This window comes from Pleurodeles waltl, chromosome 6, assembly GCF_031143425.1.
Source record: "Pleurodeles waltl isolate 20211129_DDA chromosome 6, aPleWal1.hap1.20221129, whole genome shotgun sequence".
Classification (NCBI taxonomy): Eukaryota; Metazoa; Chordata; class Amphibia; order Caudata; family Salamandridae; genus Pleurodeles; species Pleurodeles waltl.
The window spans coordinates 1,203,894,894-1,203,915,206 of NC_090445.1; the positions used below are offsets into that span (position 1 = coordinate 1,203,894,894).

Sequence of the window (20,313 nt, forward strand, 5' to 3'; positions counted from 1 at the left end):
TACCTTTGACGCGTGACCCATTGTCACTCTGGATCTGGAGTGGTACTCCATAGTATAACATTAACAAGTCCAGAGTTCTAATAGTATTGTGCTGAGTAGCAGGTTTGCAAGGGACAGCAATAAATTATCCAGAATAAGTGTCCACTACGGTGCAGGCGTGTTTACACCCGCGACTAATCGGTAGTGGTCTAATGTAATAAATTTCCCATATCTGTCCTGGTAACTTTCCTCTCCCTAACTGACTTTTAACTGTTTGCAGGACAGATCTCTGTTGTGTGTGCTGACAAATAGGACATTGCAAAATTACAGTTTTTATCAAGTCTAGGGGAATGTGCATCCCTCTAATCTCTGCCCACCTGTAATTGTCTTTTTCTCTCAGGTGTCTACACTCTTGGTGCATCCATTTAGCCATCCCCACCAAGTCAGAATCCGGTATTGCCACTTCTGTCTCTAAAATTTTGGCTTTATCATCTGCAAGGGAATTAAACCATTGTTCTAATGAGTCAATGGGACAATGAGCATCCACATGATAAACTGTGACTCTACTTTGTTCCAACATTTCCCAAATTTCCTGCCACAACTCTTTGCCCCACACCTCCTTTGAGTGAATGAACCAGTTATGTGCATGCCATGTGGGAAGCCAGGTGGCTACCCATTGGCACTAGACCAAGAATCAGTGTAAATGTGACAAGTCACAGGCAGCTCTTGCTTTAAAGCCTGATGTACAGCATACAATTCTGCATATTGGCTACTTTTTTCTAATCCTGTGGTGGTCAGCAACTTTTTGGTAACTGGATTGTATGACACTGCTTTCCAACATCTTTTGGTACCCACATATTTGGATGACCCTTCCGTGAACCACACATGTTTTTTATCCTCAGAGGACAAGGATTCAAATGGCGCACCCCATCTTACTGGTGATTCTTTTACCTGTGGTACCTCCTGTACCCTTTCCTCACCTTGTAAAGGGGCTTGTGACACCTGTTCATGTAGGGCTGCAGTGCCTGCTGGTCCTACTCAAGCCCTGTCTTGTATGTACCATTTCCAACATATGATGCTAGCCTCTTGTGCATGTCCTATAAGGTGAGATTTAGGCGAACTCATCACCTACTGCATAATCGGTATCTCAGGTCTCAGAATAACATTATGACCTCATGTTATTTGCTCAGTGTCCACTAGAGCCCAATAACAAGCCAAAAGCTGTTTTTCAAAAGGACTTTAGTGTTCCCCAGTGTCAGGTAGCTTTCTGATCCAAAACCCCAGGTGCACCCTCATCCTTCCCTGTTTTTGCCACATACTCCAATTTGCTCCTTGAACAGTTACATGAAACTCAATGTCTCCATCTTGCACTGGCCACAAATCTAAGGCCTGTTGAATTGCTTCCTTTGCTAAATCACCCCATTCAAACTTGTGTTTCTTTCTTGTCACTTTGTACAGAGGGGACAAAATCTGACTCAAATGAGGAATGTGCTGTCTCTAAAAACCAAACAATCCAATGATTTTCTGTGTCTCCTGCTTAGTGCGGGGTGTGGCAAACTCAATAATCTTTTGCTTTGCTAGTGGTAACACCTCTCTGTATCCCTGATTCCACTGAATGTCTAGAAATTCCACATTTTGAGATGGTCCTTGTGACTTATCTGTGTTAATCATCCACCCTTTACTCTGCAAGAGTTCCATTACTCTCTCCAACTGAATCTGCACCTGTTCTTCTGTCTCTCCCTGAATCATCACATCATCAATGTAATGGGTCAATTGCACACCCGGAATGACAGACACTTCATCCAGGTGCTCTGCCACTAGCCGGTGACAGATAGTAGGACTATGTAAGTACCCCATGGGTAAAGAGAATATCTTAAATTGTCTGCCACCATGGGAAAATGAGAATTGCTCTTGGCATTCTGAAGCCAATGGTATTGAGAAAAACGTGTTGGCAATATCGATAGTAGCGTACCATGTCCCTGCATGTTTCTTTATTTGTTCAATCAAAGTGATGGTGTCTGGGAGCGCGGCTGTCAAAGGAGGTGTATATTTATTCAGCTCGCGATAATCAATTGCCATTCTGTACCGCCCGTCAGGGATGGGCACAGGCAATAGAGGATTGTTCCATTCAGTAGAAGTTGGAGCTATTACACCAGCCTCAAGCATGTCTTTTATAGTTTCCCTTATTTCATCATGCCCGCCAGGAATGCAGTACTGTTTTAAATGAATTACCTTAGTTGCCAGGGGCACCTTCACTGGGGGAATTTTTAAACGACCCACTTTAATGGCAGCCACTGATATGTATCTTTTTATTCCAAACTGATAGCAACCATCATCCAAATACAGAGTCATTTCTTTCAACATGTCAATTCCAAGTATGTATTCTAAAAGAGGCACAATCAGCACATTATATTCTCTTTTTGCTGTTCTCCCTATTTTCATTTGTACTGTGGTTTGTACAGCAAGGGTCTACCTTCCCCACAAGCCTGTGATGGTGTAATGTGGTCTGTTAAACTTCTTAGGGTTCCCATAAATCACAGAGGCCTCTGCTCCGGTGTCATCCATGGCTCGAACGTTTTGCACATTTTTGTGCTTCCAGTGTATTTCTAAATCAACATGAGGTCTGTTATCTTGGCGAGCCCAACATTGTACCGGAGCTTGGCCAGTTTCCTAGTCTGATTTAAACCTGTCAACTTTTGCCCAAGTGAGATCTGGATATTTGCTTTCATATTTGTGAGCAGGCTCGCCCTGTATCTGTTCTCAGAAGTTGACCAGTCCCTGTTAAGGTTTTCCTCACTCCCTTTCCTTTCCTTCCCTTGATATCTGTGACCGACTCTGTGTTTTCACGCTTGTTATCTTGCGTGCTTTTCTTTCTGCTGCCTTCTTTTCAAACTAAGTCCCTTTTACAGGTACATTTCCCAAAAGCTTTTGGTATCTATCCCATCAACCTGTTCTTTTTTAACACCATCTTTTAGTAGTGCCGTAAACATGTCTTTTCTGGACACTCGGTTGTTATTGGTGCGACCCTCAGACCTTGAAGATCTCTGTGGTTTATCCCAAATTCCTAATTCACCTAACTCTCTGACTGCTTCTAATACATCTTTCAAAGCCTGCCCTGTCTGGTTGATTAAAAAAGTCATAGGGCCAGATGTACGAAGCTTTTTGCATGGGGCAAACAGCTAAATTTGCTGTTTGCGGCATGCAAAAAGCACATCGCGATGCTCATTCCCATTTTGCGAGTCGGTAACCTGGTTACCGACTCGCAAAATGGGAATGCAACTCGCAAATAGGAAGGGGTGTTCCCCTTCCTATTTGCGATTCGCATCGCGATGTAGAATTGCTTTGTGACCGCGGTCGCAAAGCAATTCGCAGTTAGCACCCATTTCAAATGGGTGCTAACCCATTCGCAGAAGGGAAGGTGTCCCCATGGGACCCCCTTCCCCTTTGTGAATGGCCCTGAAAACATTTTTTCAGAGTAGGCAGTGGTCCTATGGACCACTGCCTGCTCTGAAAAAATGAAACACAAACGTTTCATTTTTTCGTTTGTGTTGCAACTCGTTTTCCTTTAAGGAAAACAGGCTGCAATACAAAAAAAAACTGCTTTATTGAAAAGCAGTCACAGACACAGTCTCCAGCAGGCCACCATCCCAGTGAGTGCTGCGAATCGGAAGGGGGTCGCAAATTGCGACCCACCTCATTAATATTAATGAGGTGGGTCTTTGCGACCCCCTTGCGATTCGCAGATGGTATCAGGGACACCATCCTGCATCTGGGTTTGCGACTTGCAAATTGAGAGTCACTCCGACTCGCAATTTGCAAGTCGCAAACTCAGAATTTCCTACATCTGGCCCATAATTACTTGCTCATAGGCAGGTGGAGCAAGGCGAATTATTTTGTTTCTTATTGGCACAGTAAGCTGTCCATCACACAATTGGTGCGCAGTTCCCAGGAAAATAGCAGATTTCACTGTCTTTTCCTTAATTCTTTGCATTGCATCACGTAATGTATAACATGGTTTCTCATTGGGAGGCCACTCTGCATCAGTGTGGTATTTCAAATTACATCCCTCAACCACTAGTTGTAACAAAGTAGTCTTGTGGTTTCCTTGAAAACCCCTGAACTGTTCCTGTATTACTGGATCAGAGCTTAGAGTACAGAAGTTGCGAGAGTCCCCAAGATCTAACAAAACAGCAGAAGCACCAGTTTCAAACAGCCTCACAACCCAAGCAAGTAGGGACTCCCCTGTTCTCTGTTTAAAACAATCTATAATGTCATTTACTTCTTGCTGAGTGTAATCTTCTGAAGCATATAATGTATATAATGTGGTGAGTGTTGCAGTTTTCATCTAAAATTAGGTTGTGCACACACCACATTATGTTCATGTAGATTCCCCTGTTCCCTACCTTTTTCACTCTCCTCTTCACTAGAATTTGACGACTCACTGCCTGTCCAAACACTATCCGTCCAAGACGTATCTGGGCCCCAAACAAACCAGCATTAGCAATGACTAAAGGAACCTTTTTCTGATTTATCCTTCCTCTACGTTTACGATATCTGTGTTGAGCTATTTTGATCACAGCTCGTTCTGCAATGGTTTGATACGTGTCCGCCTTATCTTGTAATAATTAATTTTGGCAAGACAACATAGTAACACTATTCTTTGAATCCATGAGCTGCTTTTCCAGCTACTCATTTACCTTTTCTAACTGTTTATATTTGTCATGAATTGTTCTGTAGGCAGACAAAAGTGGCCACCCTTGTATGCCAAGAACTGAAAGATCATTCCCTTCAACTAGTACTTTCTTTAAGCAGGACAGAACATCAACTGGTTCCGCTTCACTCAAACATTCGTCCCAGCTTTCTGACAAACCAGCTGAATGTGAAAATTCACTAGCTAACTCATCATAAGGTGCACGGCACCATCCAGGAATTTGAAAAATATTATTTTCACTCACATTTTTAGAAGCAGATGCTTTAGTCTTCCTGCCAAATATATTTTCACTTCTAAATGTATATGTTTGACCTTCAAATTCTTCCCTTGCCGAACTACGCCAGGGTGCTTTGCTTTACTTTTGACTGAGCCAAGATATACAAACTGGAAAGAGTCAAAAAGATTCTCTTGAATGCACTTCTTAATCTGAAGAAGATATTTATAGCTTTTTGCAAGGTTCGTGAAGGAAGGTTTGAATAGTAAAAAGTGTACTTTCAAAATTTGCAACAATGTAAGACCATGTATAGAGAATCTTCAAAATATGATCAGCAAATATATACATGCAAGGATACAAACACTTATATTGATATATAGATATATATTCATATGCAATGCAAAGCAAATAATTAATAAAAAATTAATCACAGTAGGGCCTGTCAGATGCTTCATCTTTCTCTTGCCAGCAAGAAGATTACCCCGTTCAACTGCGAGAAAGAGATCCTCATCCTCACGGGAAAAATGTCAGGCATTTGACGTCCAATCCTGACCGAGGTCTCGGAATTCATCGCTATTGAGCAGGGCCAACTTTTTATAGCTTAAACAACCATGGAAAGAGCCTTCTACAAGATCCCCCCTCAGATGGAAATATTCATAAAAACCTTCCCATGGCAGGCCTCCCAAAGTCAAACCGTTCTCTTGCCTATGATAAACACTAGCTTGTTACGGACTTATCGTACCGACTGCTTACCTACTGAGTAAATGAAGGATATACTCCCAATTAACACTTCTGGATTTCTTTCCTCCTCCTCCCCTCCCTTACTCCAGTCAATCTAACTAACAAACTCTCATATAAAACTGTACTCATTATTTCCCGATACTAATCCATCACTAATTCTTGTTGGGTTCCAGACTAGTGTGCTACTCACCGAAAAGCGCTTTGACGCCTCGTCAAGGGTAGTAAGCGCTATATAAATATGATTACAATACAATACAATACATCTCGTGTACCAGTCCTAGCTCTTCGGTGAGAAGGAAAACACGCAGAAGTAGAAAAACACATTGCATAACATGTTTGCACGGAAAAATACTTTAACGTGGCGGTGAAGCTAAGCTGAACACAAAATGGAGTCTGCCATTGTTCCCCTTCCTATGGCCCCTTGGACACTGGACCTGTGCTACAAACAGACTGGCCCACTACACTGGACTACTCCCAACCATCACCCCACTTCCCATTGTATACCAATTGTCAATAAACACCCTTGGACACAACTTGATTAATAGTGCTTTATCTACAGGTAATGTACAATGTATAGAACTGTAATGAACTGCTTGATCCTGTGTAAATGTCCAGTAAGATGTTGACCCATCCTACAAATGTGTCTCACCAGTCTGTACACATCACACCAGTACACTGTTAGAACAACACCAACATCTGCAACAAGGGAAGGCATAGGTGAAAGTCAGGTGGGATGCAAAGGTAATGACTTGCATTATGCTACAGTCACACAGCACAACACTAAAATGTGGAAATGTTTAGTTCAATAGTCTTACGTGAGTGTCATTGGAAGTACTGAAGGATAATATGTGAGCTGTTGTCTACATCCTCCTCCTCTTCTTCCTCCTCACTGTCCTCAGTGTCCACTGCTGCCACAGCTGCATTGTCACCCCCTCTTCCTGCAGATAGGGCACATGCCGACTGAGGGCCAAATTGTGCAACATGCAGCACACAACAATTCTGCAGACCTTCTCAAGGGAATAGCATAGGGATCCACCTGTCAGATGGAGGCACCTAAACCTAGCCTTCAGGAGCCCTAAGGTCCTTTCAACAATCCTCCTGGTGCACCCATGAGCATCATTGTACCTATTCTCAGCCCCTGTTCTTGAATTTCTAACAGGAGTCAGGAGCCAGGACAGGTTTGGGTAGCCGGAATCACCTGCAAGAAGTAAGGGACACACATTAGCCCTGCAAAATGGCATGGGCTAAGACTTCTAACGGCATACACTGACATACATTGGGTGGGGACTCAATCTCACCTATTAGCCACACTCTGTGCCTCTGTAGTTGTGCCATCAGCTGTGAGACACTGCTATTCCTCAGGACAAAGGCATCATGCACCGACTCTGGATACCTGGTATTGATGATGGAGATGTACTGGTCAGTAAGGCACACCATCTGGACATTGAGTGAGTGGAACCTCTTCCGATTCCTGTACACTTGTTCATTGGCACTGGGGGAGACTAAGGCAATATGGGTCCCTTCAATTGCCCCAATTACATGTGATATATGTCCCACTGCATAGAATCCAGCCTTCACAGCGGGTAAATCATCTACCTGGGTGTACAAGGTGTGGGTATAGCGGGCTACGAACAGAATAGAAACAAGTCGGGATATCGGGATTTTTAGGTGAACTTTTTATTTTCCTCTAAGTGTTTCCTTTAAACTGTCTGATAGGTCTAAGTCTCAATGGTTCTTGTGTCTGACGTCCGTTCTCTTCTTCTTTCCAGGTGAGTCTTCCCGGGACCTGGCCTCCGTTGTCTCCGAAGAGATATAAATCCAATGGTGTTGGGTTGGTCAGCGGAGGAAGCAGGAAAGAGAAAAGGAAAGGTAAGTCTACTGGTTTGGGCCTCTGGTGTGGGGTTAGAAAGGGAGGAGTGCGGTGAGGTGGGAGGGATCTTAGGGGGTGAACGCCAGTCCTGCACACGCTTTCACCCAATAGTGTCGTGCTCCCCGTGGTCCCAGCCTCCCAGATTGCATATAAGTATCAACGAGGATAGCTACGAAAAGAAGAAAAAATATACGCCCTCATTACAACCCTGGCGGTTGGCGGAGAAGCAGCGGTCTTACCGCCAACAGGCTGGCCGTAAGAATTTTGGAATTATGACCCTGGCGGTTACCGCCATAGTCATCCGCCACTTCTCCGATCAGACCGCCAGGGCGGAGACGACCGCTGGGCTGGAGACATGGGTCTCCAGCCCGGCGGCCCTCACAATACCGCCGGCGGTATTATGCCCCGGCTGACCGCCATGGATTTCATGGGGTTGGGAACTGCCATTAAATCCATGGCGGTGAGCACTATCAGTGCCAGGGAATTCCTTCCCTGGCACTGATGGGGTCTCCCCCACCCCACACCCCCGAGTCCTTCCCCGACACCCCCCACCCCCCTGACACCCCCCAAAGATGGCAGGGCCCCCCTCCCCACCCCCACCTCCCACATCACATTACAGATTCACACCTGACATGCTTGCAGGCACCACCAACACACATACCCGCACACACACCAACAAACATGCCAACAGCCACACACACAGTCATACACACACACACATTCAGACATACACACACACATCCATACAGACATACATACAGACAGACAAGCACACATCTCCAAATACACAACACCCCGCCTGCATACACGCACTCACACACCCCCTCTACACACTCACACGCACACCCCCATGCACGCATACAACACACAACACCCCCTACCCCCCTCCCCTAACGGACAATCAACTTACCTGGTCCGTTGATCCTCCGGGAGGGGACGGGATCCATGGGGGCTGCTCCGCCCCCAGCACCCCGTCAACAGAACACCGCCATGCCGAATCACAGAACGTGATTCGGTGGGCGGTGTTCTGTTGATGTTGCGGTGGAGGTGGAGCAACCTCCACTTCCCCGCCGACCGCCAGTATGGCTGCTGGTGGCTCTCCGTCCGAAAAAAGGACGGAGGGCTGCCAGCAGTCATAATGCGCCGAGCGGAAAACCGCATGCACTGGCGGTCTTCAGCACGGCGGTCCGAGGTTGTAATGACCCCCAACGTCTTGTAGTGAGAGGGGGACTGTTGATAGCACAGTCCTCCTCGTGATGTCATGCGGTGAATTGGTGGGGGGCTACACTTTGTTTATACCAAAAACTAATTTGTAGTAGAGCGAAAAAGAAAGAAAGAAAGAGAAAAAAAAAACAACCAACCATTTACATATATTTAGGGCAGGCTTTCCTCTTGTTATCTTTCCTGCCCAGCTGTACGCATGAGGTTGTCCCCGCCTAGCCCTTTCCACCTCCCGCTCCCTCCTCCCTCCCGAGGAGTGCCAGGTAGCCGGTATGAAAGCAGGAACGAACCTGCCTTAGCCACACCCCTCCAGGGACGTGGCAGTCAATGAGTCTTCCAGGGGCTTCTGTGCCCTGCCTCGTCGAGTGTTCCTTCTTCCCGGTTCTTCTCTCCTCCGTCTCAAGGTGGTCTCGCCTCTATGCGTCCTCTTTGCCTGGGTCTTCGGACTCTCCTTCTGGCACGCTTCGCGTCGGTCGTTCGTCTTTTGTGTTGTTGGAAACCCTGATTTCTGGGTTTCTGAAGTCTTCCTCTTCCGGGTTGTCGTCGGCAGTGCCCCCGGGGTACCCTCCACTCAATCCATCGCGGCCACGAGTAGCAGGGCCAAGAACCACCTGGCTACACTGGGGGAATGCGATGTAGCTGCACGTGTTTGCGCAAGGCTGCCAAAACCCTTGCAAGCACAATAGAGAACATTCGCTGTGACATTCCTGCAGGCAAGCCCACTGTCACCTGGAAAGAGCCAGTTGCTAGGAAATGGAGCACTGAGAGTACCTGCACAAGAGGGAGCATTACTGTGGTACAATGGATAGCAGGTAGCAGATCAGGCTCCAATTGTGCGCACAGCTCTGCAATTGTGGCCCTGTCCAGACGATAGGTGAGTATGATGTGCCTCTCCTCCTGTGTAGCCAAGTCCACAAGGGTCTGTACACAGGTGCTTGCCTCCTTGTCCTATTCCTCTGCAGTGATTGGTACCTAAGGGACCCAAAAGTAAGAAGGGAATAACAACAGAAACCATGAACACACTACAGCAGTGTACACAGAGCATGCTTGTATGTTGGACACTTTACATTTCCTATACACTGATTTACACACATATGATGATTGTCTCTGTGTAATGTCTGTGTGATGTAAAGTGCTCTGACACTCTAGACGTGTATGAGGGATGTATGATGGAACAACACATGCGTATATCATGCATGCCTTAACAACGCGGTCTCTACAACTACAGTTTCTTTACCACACATGTCTTTACAATGAATGTCGTTGTAAAAGCATGTTTGGTAATGGAACATGCATGGTAGATTCTCCCCGCTCTGCCACCTTACACCTGATACCATACTTCACCCCGCCCAAGCACTTAAACCCCCCCCCCGACCCTGAGCCCTAAAAGTAACCCTGCACTGTCCTAAAAACTACCCTGACCCCCACACTGAACCCTAAAACCTACCCTGAACTGCCCTAAAAACTACCTTGATGCCCCTGCCCCCACCCTGAACCCTAAAACCTACCCGCTGTCTTAAATACTACATGTTCCCCACCCTGTACCCTAAAACCTACCCCACACTGTTCTAAAAGCTACTCGACCCCCAGCCCCATACCCTAAAACCTACCCCACACTGTCCTAAAAACTACCCCGACTCCCACACCCTGGTCCTGAACCCCAAAACTTACATCACCCTGTCCTAAAAACTACCCCAACCCTACCATGTCCTAAAATATTACCCCAATCTCCCACCCTAAACCGGGCCCCAGCCCTACTTACCTTGCTCTCCTCTGCTCCTTCCTGTTCCACCTGGTCAGCTAGACTGCTCTCTATGCTGTAACCACGCATATGCGTGGTAAAGACATGTGTGGTAAAGGCATGCGTGCTAGACCCATATGTGTGGTAATAGCAGCGTGGTCAATGCATTGCATTGCATTGATTGTGTTGTAAGTGATGTTTCCTGGTATGAGTGGTGCTATAAAACTAATGGAGTGCATCTGAGAGAGAGTGGTGATGGATGGTAGTGAGGGAATCCGTGGCGGAGGTGCTCATTGGGGGCCGCCACCAAACAATGTTGCACAGGGTGACAATAGCACTAAGGCCGGCCCTGTCAGACAGCACAGCAATTCACAGGAAGGCGGCAGCACAGAGACTGCCACTTGACAGTCAGACAAGGACCTAGCAGCAATCATAGGCCTTACTGGACTTCATAGGCAGGTGTGGGCTCAGAGACTGACACCGCCTGAATAGAAAGAAAGCTCCCAACAGGCAGCATGGCAGGCAGCACAGGAATCGACAGGAAGCACTGCGCCCAGCAGGCAGCACAGGCCTCTTAGGACTTCACAGGCAGACAGCAGCACAACGCCTGTCACTGCCTAACAAGCAGCAAGGGGCCCATCAGAAAGGGAATTGCAGGGTGCACAGTACTCAACAGGAAGCGCAGGGCCCGGCAGGCAGCGCAGCCTTTTAAGGACATAATAGCCAGGCGCCAGCACACAGCCTGCCACCACCTGACAAGCAGGAAGGGCCCAACCAGTGGAACTGCACCAGCCAGGCAATGCCTGCCAAGCAGAAGTTAACAGGGAAGATGCACATTACTTGGCAGGCAGCACAGGACATAGAGGGTTTCACAGGCAGGTGGTGCAAGGCAGCCTGACACTACCTGGCATTCAGCAAAGGACCTTACAGTCAGCTGCACTGTGCCTAGCACACTGCCTTATACCTTACAGAAATCCCAATCCTCGCAGACACAACGGGGCCTGTTAAACAACATAGGGTCACACAGACTCTGGCACAAATGGCTTCACTAGTGACACAGGGTGCGCCTTGACACAATCTTTTTTGTGTGATGCCGAGTTAGTCTGGCTGGCCAGGCCTGTCACTAACCCCTCAACCCTCTCTCTCTCTCTCTCTCTTAATATGGCAAGGGACTGCTGAGGCCTCCCACCCATCCCAGAGTTTTTCCTCCCACATGTCCCATTCCAAATTTTTGGTCAATAAAACACACTTCTTGGGTTAGGGGTCATAAACCCCTGGCTGTATTTCATTTGTGAAACAGCAAATTAAAATCAACCATCACTTAATACATTTATAGGCGGTAACCCCATCATATTTACAGCTTCATTTACTTGTGGAAGTCTAGCCTTAACAGAGGTGCTAATAGATCTGATTTTCTAAATTAATTTGCTGTGTATCCACTTCAGTGACAGAGATCATGTCTGGCCCCAATGAGTCCCAGGCCTGGATCCACTTCTCTGGCTAAGTGGCACTGGGGTAGGGAGACCACCAATGTTCCCTCTAATTTTTTTCCACTGTGTGCGGCAGTGTGCGGTATCTGTGCGCTGCAGCCAAGGATACGTGCGCCAAGAAATTGACCATTCACGCGCGCAGCGCATAACTAGCCAAGATCTTTGGCATTAGCCTCTCCATACCACTAAAGCAAAAAAGGGATATCATTGCTCCATGCAATAGGTCATCAAGGCAGTTTTGTGACCTGGTTGCACACCCCAAGGACATGACCTGTTAGGGGAGCACGAATATTGCTCTAAAAGGCTTATTTAGGCTTAGAAAGTGATAACGTATATAAACTACCACAAAGTATAGGAATGGTGGAACATTTGATAACAGCACATTTTCTACTGTTCTGAAGCATTTCCTAGCTCATGAACCATTGATTTTCAAGACAAATATCACTTGCCCGCTTGGATGCTAAAGCACGCCAAATGATGTTTAAAACACTCCCCGCGGTATTTAAAAGCTGTTTTCATTGTCTTTAATCCAGATTCAAATATAAGCATTATCTGCCTTAGGGGAGCACGTATATCGCTCAAAAAGGCTTATTTAAGCTTAGGAAGTGATAAAGCATATAAACTACCACAAAGTATAGGAATGGTGGAACATTTGATAACAGCACATTTTCTACTGTTCTGAAGCATTTCCTAGCTCATTAACCTTTAATTTCCAAGACAAATATCACTTGCTCGCTTGTATGCTAAAGTACGCCAAATAATGTTTAAAACACTCCCCGCTGTATTTAAAAGCTGTTTTCATGGACTTCAATCCAGATTCAAATATGAGCATTATCTGCCTTAGGGGAGCACGTATATCGCTCTAAAAGGCTTATTTAGGCTTAGAAAGTAATAACGCATATAAACTACCACAAAGTATAGGAATGGTGGAACATTTGATAACAGCACAACGTGCGCGCTTGCCAAAGGGGCATGCGCGATGGGGGAAGGAAAGGTGCCTTACAGGGAACATTGGTGACCACCCGTCCGTAAATTTCATGGACTGCCCGTAATTTTGCCCTGCTGTCCGTTGTCTGTGATGAAAGCCTTAACGGACGGCATTTGTCCATAATTTGAGCCTTTAACGTAAAGTACAACGGCTGGCAGGGTGAAATTATGGGCAGATCAGTTTCCTCAGCTGGGTTGAAAGGCTCCTGTGCTCTGAGGGAGGGGCAGACAGATAAGACACAGACCTTTGTGCCTGGGTGTCTCCTTACCTAAAGAAATTCAAATGTGGGCAACTGGTAAATCTGCAAAAGCAAAGGGGCTTGAAAACCTGCATTGACTTTAACCAAAGTCACTTGAAGCTTTCTGATGGCAAATAAATTTTCTTTTAGAGAGGTACTGTAATGGTGTTCCAAGGTGAGATGTGGAGGGTGTGGTTTTAATGGAGTGTTATAAAAAATGTGTGTACTAGGTATAAACTGTATTTTATTCATATCTGTATTTGAGAAGCACTTTTTATTAATTCAATGTATTTGTGCATTTTGTAGCAGCCTATATTATGATATAATAGTATTTATATAGCGCTTACTACCCCCCTGATGAGGCGTTGAATGCATGTTTAAAATAAGGACTTACATATTCACAGTTCTTTCAGGGACCTCTGTACCTCATAGTACTAACAAACATTGGCAAAGCCAATAGGTCTTGTCTACACAAGAGTTATTGGCTTTGCTAATGTGTTTTAGCCACATTATACACCAGAGTGGCTGCTGTTCAGCATGGCTAACCGTTAGTGGCATAGTTGTGCAGCGAGGAGAAGAGTGGCATAGGAGCTGTGGCGTAGAGCCCAGTGGTGCAAAGTACAGTGCAGTGGGGTACAGTACAATTGTTTAGAGTGCATTGGCGTAGAGTGCAGTGGTTTAGAGTGCAGTGGCATGGAGTGGCATGGGTCAGAGTAGAGTGGCATAGAGTGCAAAGGAGTAGAGTGGCATACAATAGAGTGGCAGAGAGTGCAGTAGTGGAGAGTGGTGCAGTGGCATAGAGTGCAGAGTAGACTCGCATGGCAGAGAGTGCAGTGGCGTAGTGTAGTGTAGAGTGGTGCAGTGCAGAGTAGAGTATAGTGCTGTAGTGTGGAGTGAAGCAGAGAAGAGTAGCATAGAGTGCAGTGGCTAGAATGCAGTAGTACAGAATAGATTGGTGTTGGTGATGTAAAGTGGAGTAGAGTGGCAAAGAGAGCAGTGGCGTAGAGTACAGTGGTGCAGAGTAGAGGGCAGTGGCGTACAGTGCAATTGTTTAGAGTGCATTGGCACAGAGTGGCATGGGGTACAGTAGCACAGAGTGCAGTGGAGTAGAGTGGAATAGAGTGGCATACAATTGAGTGGCAGCAAGTGCAGTATTGCAGAGTGGTCCAGTGTCATAGAGTGCAGAGTAGACTCATGTGACATAGAGTGCAGTGGCGTAGAGTGGTGCAGAGTGGAGTATTGTAGAGTGGTGCAGTGCAGAGTAGAATATAGTGCCTAGAGTGCAGTGGCATAGAATGCAGTAGTAGAGTAGAGTGGTGTAGAGTGCAGTGTTGCAGAGTAGAGTGTCAATGCAGTGGTGTAGAGTGGTACAGAGAACAGTGGCATAGAGTACAGTGGTGCAGAGTAAAGGGCAGTGGCATACAGTGTAGTTGTTTAGCGTGCACTGGTGTAGATTACAGTGGCATACAGTGGCATGGGGCAGAGTAGAGTGGCATAGAGTGCAGTGGAATAGAGTGTACTGGTGCAGAATGTAGTAGTACAGAGTAGAGTAGTGTAGAGTGTAGTGGCGGCCAGTGCAGTGTTGCAGAGTAGAGTGTCAGTGTGCAGTGGTGTAGAGTGCATTGAACCAGAGTGCAGGGGTCAGAGTGGCATAGAGTGCAGTGGCGTAGAATAGATTGTTTCAGAGTAGAGTGAAGTAGCTTAGAGTGGAGAGGTGCAGGGTAGAGTGGAGTTGCATAGAGTGGCACAGAGTGTGATGGCATAGAGTAAAGTGATGTAGAGTGCCATGGGTGCAGAGTAGATTAGAGTGACATACAGTGTATTGATGTAGATTGCAGAGGCATAGAGTTGAGTTTTATAGAATAAAGTGCACTAGCATAGAGTGTATTAGCTTAGAATGCAGTGGCGTACAGTGCAATATTGCAGAGTGGCATAGAGTGGAGTTGTGCTGACTAGATTTGTATTTCTTAGACTGGAGTGGTATCGCGTGCAGAGGAGCAGAGCGCAGTGGTGTAGAGAGGCGTAAAGTGTATTGGCATAGAGTGGTACAGAGTAGAGTAGAGAGGCATAGCGTGAAGTAGCATAGAGTGCAGTGGCATAATGTGGAGTGGTTCAGAATGGAGAAGAGTGCAGTGGCATGGAGTGGCGTAAAGTGGAGTGATAAAGAGTTGGGTGCAATGGTGTGGAGTGGTGCAGAGCAGAGTGGAGTGGAGTATGCATAGTGTGGTAACACACTGCCGTTAGAGACAACACATTTGTGATTGAAATTACCATTACATTTGCACAGATATACAGTTTTTCAAATCAAACTATACTGTGCTCAGACGATGGTGTGTGGAAATTGCATCACCTAATGCAATGATTTGTTTTAATCATATAAAAGTATCTGTTTCCAGTACAGTTCAGAATTATCAAAAACTTGCTTCATTTGTACTCCTAATTCTGATATATTCTGAAGTTTATTTAAATGTTGTCATGTGATAGAAAAAACTCTTTCCTAACCCCAGTATCCAGCAAGATTGTTGCATAAATCCTCTCACTTTGAAGTCAGAGAATGAAAAGTAAACACTAAGGGGGTCATTCTGATCCCGGCGGTCAAGGACCGCCGGGGCCAGGGTCGGCGGGAGCACTGCCAACAGGCTGGCGGTGCCCCGCAGGGCATTCTGACCGCGGCGGTTTGGCCGCGGTCAGAACAGGAAAACCGGCGGTCTTCCGCCGGTTTTCCGCTCCCTCATGAATCCTCCATGGGGATTCCAACACCCCATACCGCCATCCTGTTCCTGGCGGTTCGCCCGCCAGGAACAGGATGGCGGTATGGGGTGTCGTGGGGCCCCTGGGGGCCCCTGCAGTGCCCATGCCAATGGCAGGGGCCCCCGTAAGAGGGCCCCACAAAGAATTTCAGTGTCTGCTTAGCAGACACTGAAATTCGCGACAGGTGCAACTGCACCCGTCGCACCTTCCCACTCCGCCGGCTCCATTCGGAGCCGGCTTCCTCGTGGGAAGGGGGTTTCCCGCTGGGCTGGTGGGCGGCCTTCTGGCGGTCGCCCGCCAGCCCAGCGGGAAAGCCAGAATGGCCTCCGCGGTCTTTCGCCCGCGGAGCGGCCATATGGCGGTTCCCGCCAGGCGGGCGGCTACCGCCGCCCGCCTGCCTCAGAATGAGGCCCTAAGTTCCCACTGAAGACAGAGCCTGACATTTGACTTTGTTCTTTAAATGCACAGCAAATGTGATGAGATAAGAACAAGATTTACAGGCCTGCTTACAGAAAGGGAGCACCCGGAAGGATACTATAAATAAGGTTTTGGCAAGGGAAGGGACAAACTCAAGCTGCATAGCCTAAAACAAATAAGGCCAGCAAATTGAAAGCAACAAAATGTGAGTTACAAACCACAAGGCCAATGGCAAGCAACAAGCGGAATGAATTCACAAGGAAGCACTATGAATGCACTTAAAGTGATAGCCGTGGGATACTTCTTTGGGGAAAATCCAGTATTTTAGTCCAGTCCCTATCTTGCAGAGGTTTGGCCACATCAATCACCCAGGTAGTATGACGAGAAGACCTGGAGTCGTTTCCATGTTGCAGAAAAGGTCTGTACACCCATTCTATCAGTTTGCCACCAGTTCCTATGGTGTAGAGCATTTGGCACACCTCTTGTAGGATTAGTGCTAGGTGGCAGACATGAAATAGGTCATTTATTGATTATTTAAGGTGGTTGTAAGTAAGGAATTGACCAGGGTGAAGATGGTAGTCGGCCATAAGGGTTTGAAAATTTAGTAGCTCGCCGTCCAGAAACAAATCCCCCAAATTTAAGACACCTGCAGCATGCCACTGATGGAGTTGCTCTGAGCACAGTCGTCCTGTGCGAGTGGGAGGCTTAGCAAAGGCAGTGCAGGAGCATAGGGTTTCTTCATGTCAGCGAGCTTACAGGTTCTAGCAAGGCAAGAGAAAGCGGTGCATGATAACCCCGGATTGTGATCTGTAGAATGGTCAGTAGGAAACAATGAGCAGTGCAGTAAGCCTTCCTTAAAAGTCTTTACTGGTAAACCCCATCTCATGCAGGGAGGTGGGCAGAAAGCCAGCGAACCACCCATTGGACCTGTGCAGCTAAATAATAGCATTTTATGTCCAGAAGACCTAATCCACTTGCAGCCATGGGTAGCTTTAGAGTGGAAAGAGCTACCCGACGGTGCCGCAGTGACCAAATCAGATGTGTGGCATGTCTGAAGAAGGAATGAAGGACGAGCAGGGGAAGGTTTGCAAAATAATCCTATCATTGGAGTAGCACACCATCTTCTCTAGTGCCCTGTGGCCCACTACAGAAAGCAGAAGAGAAGACCAAAAAGCAAACCGTGACGTTCTGCCGAGATTTCCATCCTGCAAATCAGTGGGAGAATGGTAGATATTAATCAATAGGTATCAAAAGGTAACTGGTTCCCAGTTCAATCTGAGATCTAATTGTATATAAAGGGGGAAACAGTGCCATATGTGAAAGAAACACTAATTACATTTTAAAATGTTTACATTTTGTTTGTGCAATCTACATCCCAAAATATTTTGTAGATTGTATGTATACTTGACACTTATGGATAACCCAGATGACTAGTTTGGCTTTTGCTCAATTTTAAAAACATTTAAAGACTTAGACAAAGAGGGCAATTGCCTTGCACAACCTTGCAAGGGGTCTGGTCTCTGCTCACCCTTCACAAGCACGAACAGTGGACTATTGCACAAGAAGAGTTTGCCAAGGTGGGTGGGGGTTGCTTGTTCAACCACTTGACTGTGACTCTTCTGTTTCTCTCCAGTGTGCAGAGACAACTTCCCAGGTACCCAATACTTTCTGATAGTCTTGGTGGACCCATCCTGTCTGATTTTAGGAATTGTTCCACCTTGTTCTTCTCTGCTTTATTTATCCAGTTCTTAGCAACAACCCTTTGAATCACTTGCCGTGGATCTCCCATTTGATCTCAATTTCCTCCTCCTCTTTTATTATCTTTGACTGGTAGTCCGGGCTCCCATTTCTGAGCTAAATGTAGAGTCCCAGACAGACATACACTCTAGTGCTATGAGACTACAGACAAGTTATGGGAACCTCACATCCTGACATTAGGTGTGAGACTGTCGCCAACACCATCTACTCTGCCTCTATACATTGTTTTTAGGTTGAAAGTCTATGGGCGGTTGGGGTAAGCCAATTATTTTTGTTCAATTTGTTTAAACTAGCATAAGGTTAATTACCATAATGTTTCCCAAACTGTTTGCCAGGGGTTTCAAAATGTTCAAAAACATAATCAAAATGTTGCTGTCACTTTCTCTTCAAAAAAGATTGGGTAGATTTAGGTATGGGTGATGGCCTTGCCGCAGTACTGAAGGGCATTAAAAAGACGTAATGTGACACCTGAATGTAGCATACCAGGAGGCAATCATAAAAAGACCACAGTGAATAAATAGTGCTGTGTTAAAAGAGTAAATGCACTGACAACATAGTGAGGCATGGCATCTCTTGCGTGTGTCTGTAACACTGATGCTTGTTCTTGAATTTATGTCCAGAATTTGGACCCTTTGTCCTGAATTTTTGTCTTGAATTTTGACCTTTTGTCCTGAATTTTTTTACAGTCCTGTCCAGAATTTGTCTCAATGCCAGGTGGTCACCCTACACTGGGGGAGGTTCCTCCATATGGGAGGGCATTCCCCCAACCCCCTCCCCTCCCCCACGATAACCCTTCACGGTACACATTTCGGGCAGGGGACCCGCCTTAAGGTTGTCCTTGCCCCCCCCCTCTAAAATAAATTGTCTCCTCCGCCCGTTTTTCACGGTACAACGTGTCACGTCTCTCCCAAAACTATTGTGTGAACTGGGAGGACGACCACTTTCGGGCGCTACAGTTGTGGTAGACCTGTCGTGCTGCTCCTTTGAGTAAACACAACGCATATCAGATATATTTAGCAGTTGGTTTATAGAACAACTGTAATAGATGCGGCAGTTAAACAAAAACAAACGCCTGTACGGTAAAACATCTCTTGTATAGAAAAAAATACAATTGTGTTTAGAAGCTGATAGTTCCCATACCAGCTCAAGAAACAGACATTTTCCACCACAAGCACGGGATTAAAAAGCTATTAAGAGTGACAAAATAAAGGCACCCAGCACTAATATCACGGTTGTCTGACGAAATGTAGTATTACGCCCTTTCTGTATATACCCGCCTCAGAAAGTGACGGAATTGATGTCGCTGATTTACGCATTCGATGAGGCATTCTAGTGTTTGCGCGATCTGCTCTAGTCTTTCTTCTATGTTTACTACTGTATCTGCCGTAGACCGGAAGTGGTGGCCCTAGCTTTTTCCTTTCACTGTAATCTCGGGACAGGCACGACTGCTCCTGGATTTGGGAGATTTAAAGTTGTCATAAAATGCCCAGCAGGACCTTCGGGGACGACGAGAGCTCGGTGGCGGAAGCAGTGACAGCCATGGCATATTCAGAGGAGTCAAAGCACCGGAAAAAACACAAGGTGAAGAGTTGGGGTAACCACGTGGCGGTTCACAAACACGGGGGGAAAAGGTTTTGGGGTATGCCGTTGCAATTCTGATCGTACTCTGCTGCTGTTTTTCCAGCTCCTGAAAGCAGAAACTACGCGTTTGTTTGTTATTGAAATGGCATGCACACCGCTGACGTCGTCTTCTTAGAGAGGTGTGCTGGTTAGAGAATTGTCTAGACAGACAATTCATAGAAAGGGCCGAGCCAGAGGACAGGCCTAGCATTGAGAGCGCGAGTCCAGCGATTAAAAAGCGAACGCTTTCAAGAACAATTGACTACAATCACTAGTCATGCTTGTAAAGTAACCTTGTTATACATTTGAAAAGGGGAAATGAGCGAACAGACAACTAAAAAGCAGCTTTCACAGATTTTGAAAGAACACACTTTGGAGTCGGTTTCACAAAGCTATTTCGCCCCAGGGACACATTTTGATGGTTCCTTCTGTGAATTGGCAGGTGGTAATGTAAGAAAACTGGTGTACTATAGGGTAGGTTAAGGGGGCATTCCAATAATGATTTGGGGGGGGGGGGGTGTCGTGTCGTCTGTGTGTTCCTGTAATGGTAAAGTAGAGGTCCACAGAAGTCAAA

General features: G+C 46.4%; 1 protein-coding gene across 2 annotated transcripts in view; it reads left to right on the plus strand.

Moving 5' to 3' along the window:
• Positions 1 to 19,514: 19,514 nt before the first annotated feature.
• Positions 19,515 to 20,313, plus strand: part of LOC138300753 (nucleolar RNA helicase 2-like) — a 338,402-nt gene continuing 337,603 nt past the window's right edge. For both annotated transcript variants that reach the window (XM_069240509.1, XM_069240510.1), the window contains exon 1: positions 19,515 to 19,700. In XM_069240509.1, coding sequence (XP_069096610.1) covers positions 19,602 to 19,700 — 99 coding nt within the window. In that variant the 5' untranslated portion in view covers positions 19,515 to 19,601. The remainder of the gene's footprint in view (positions 19,701 to 20,313) is intronic.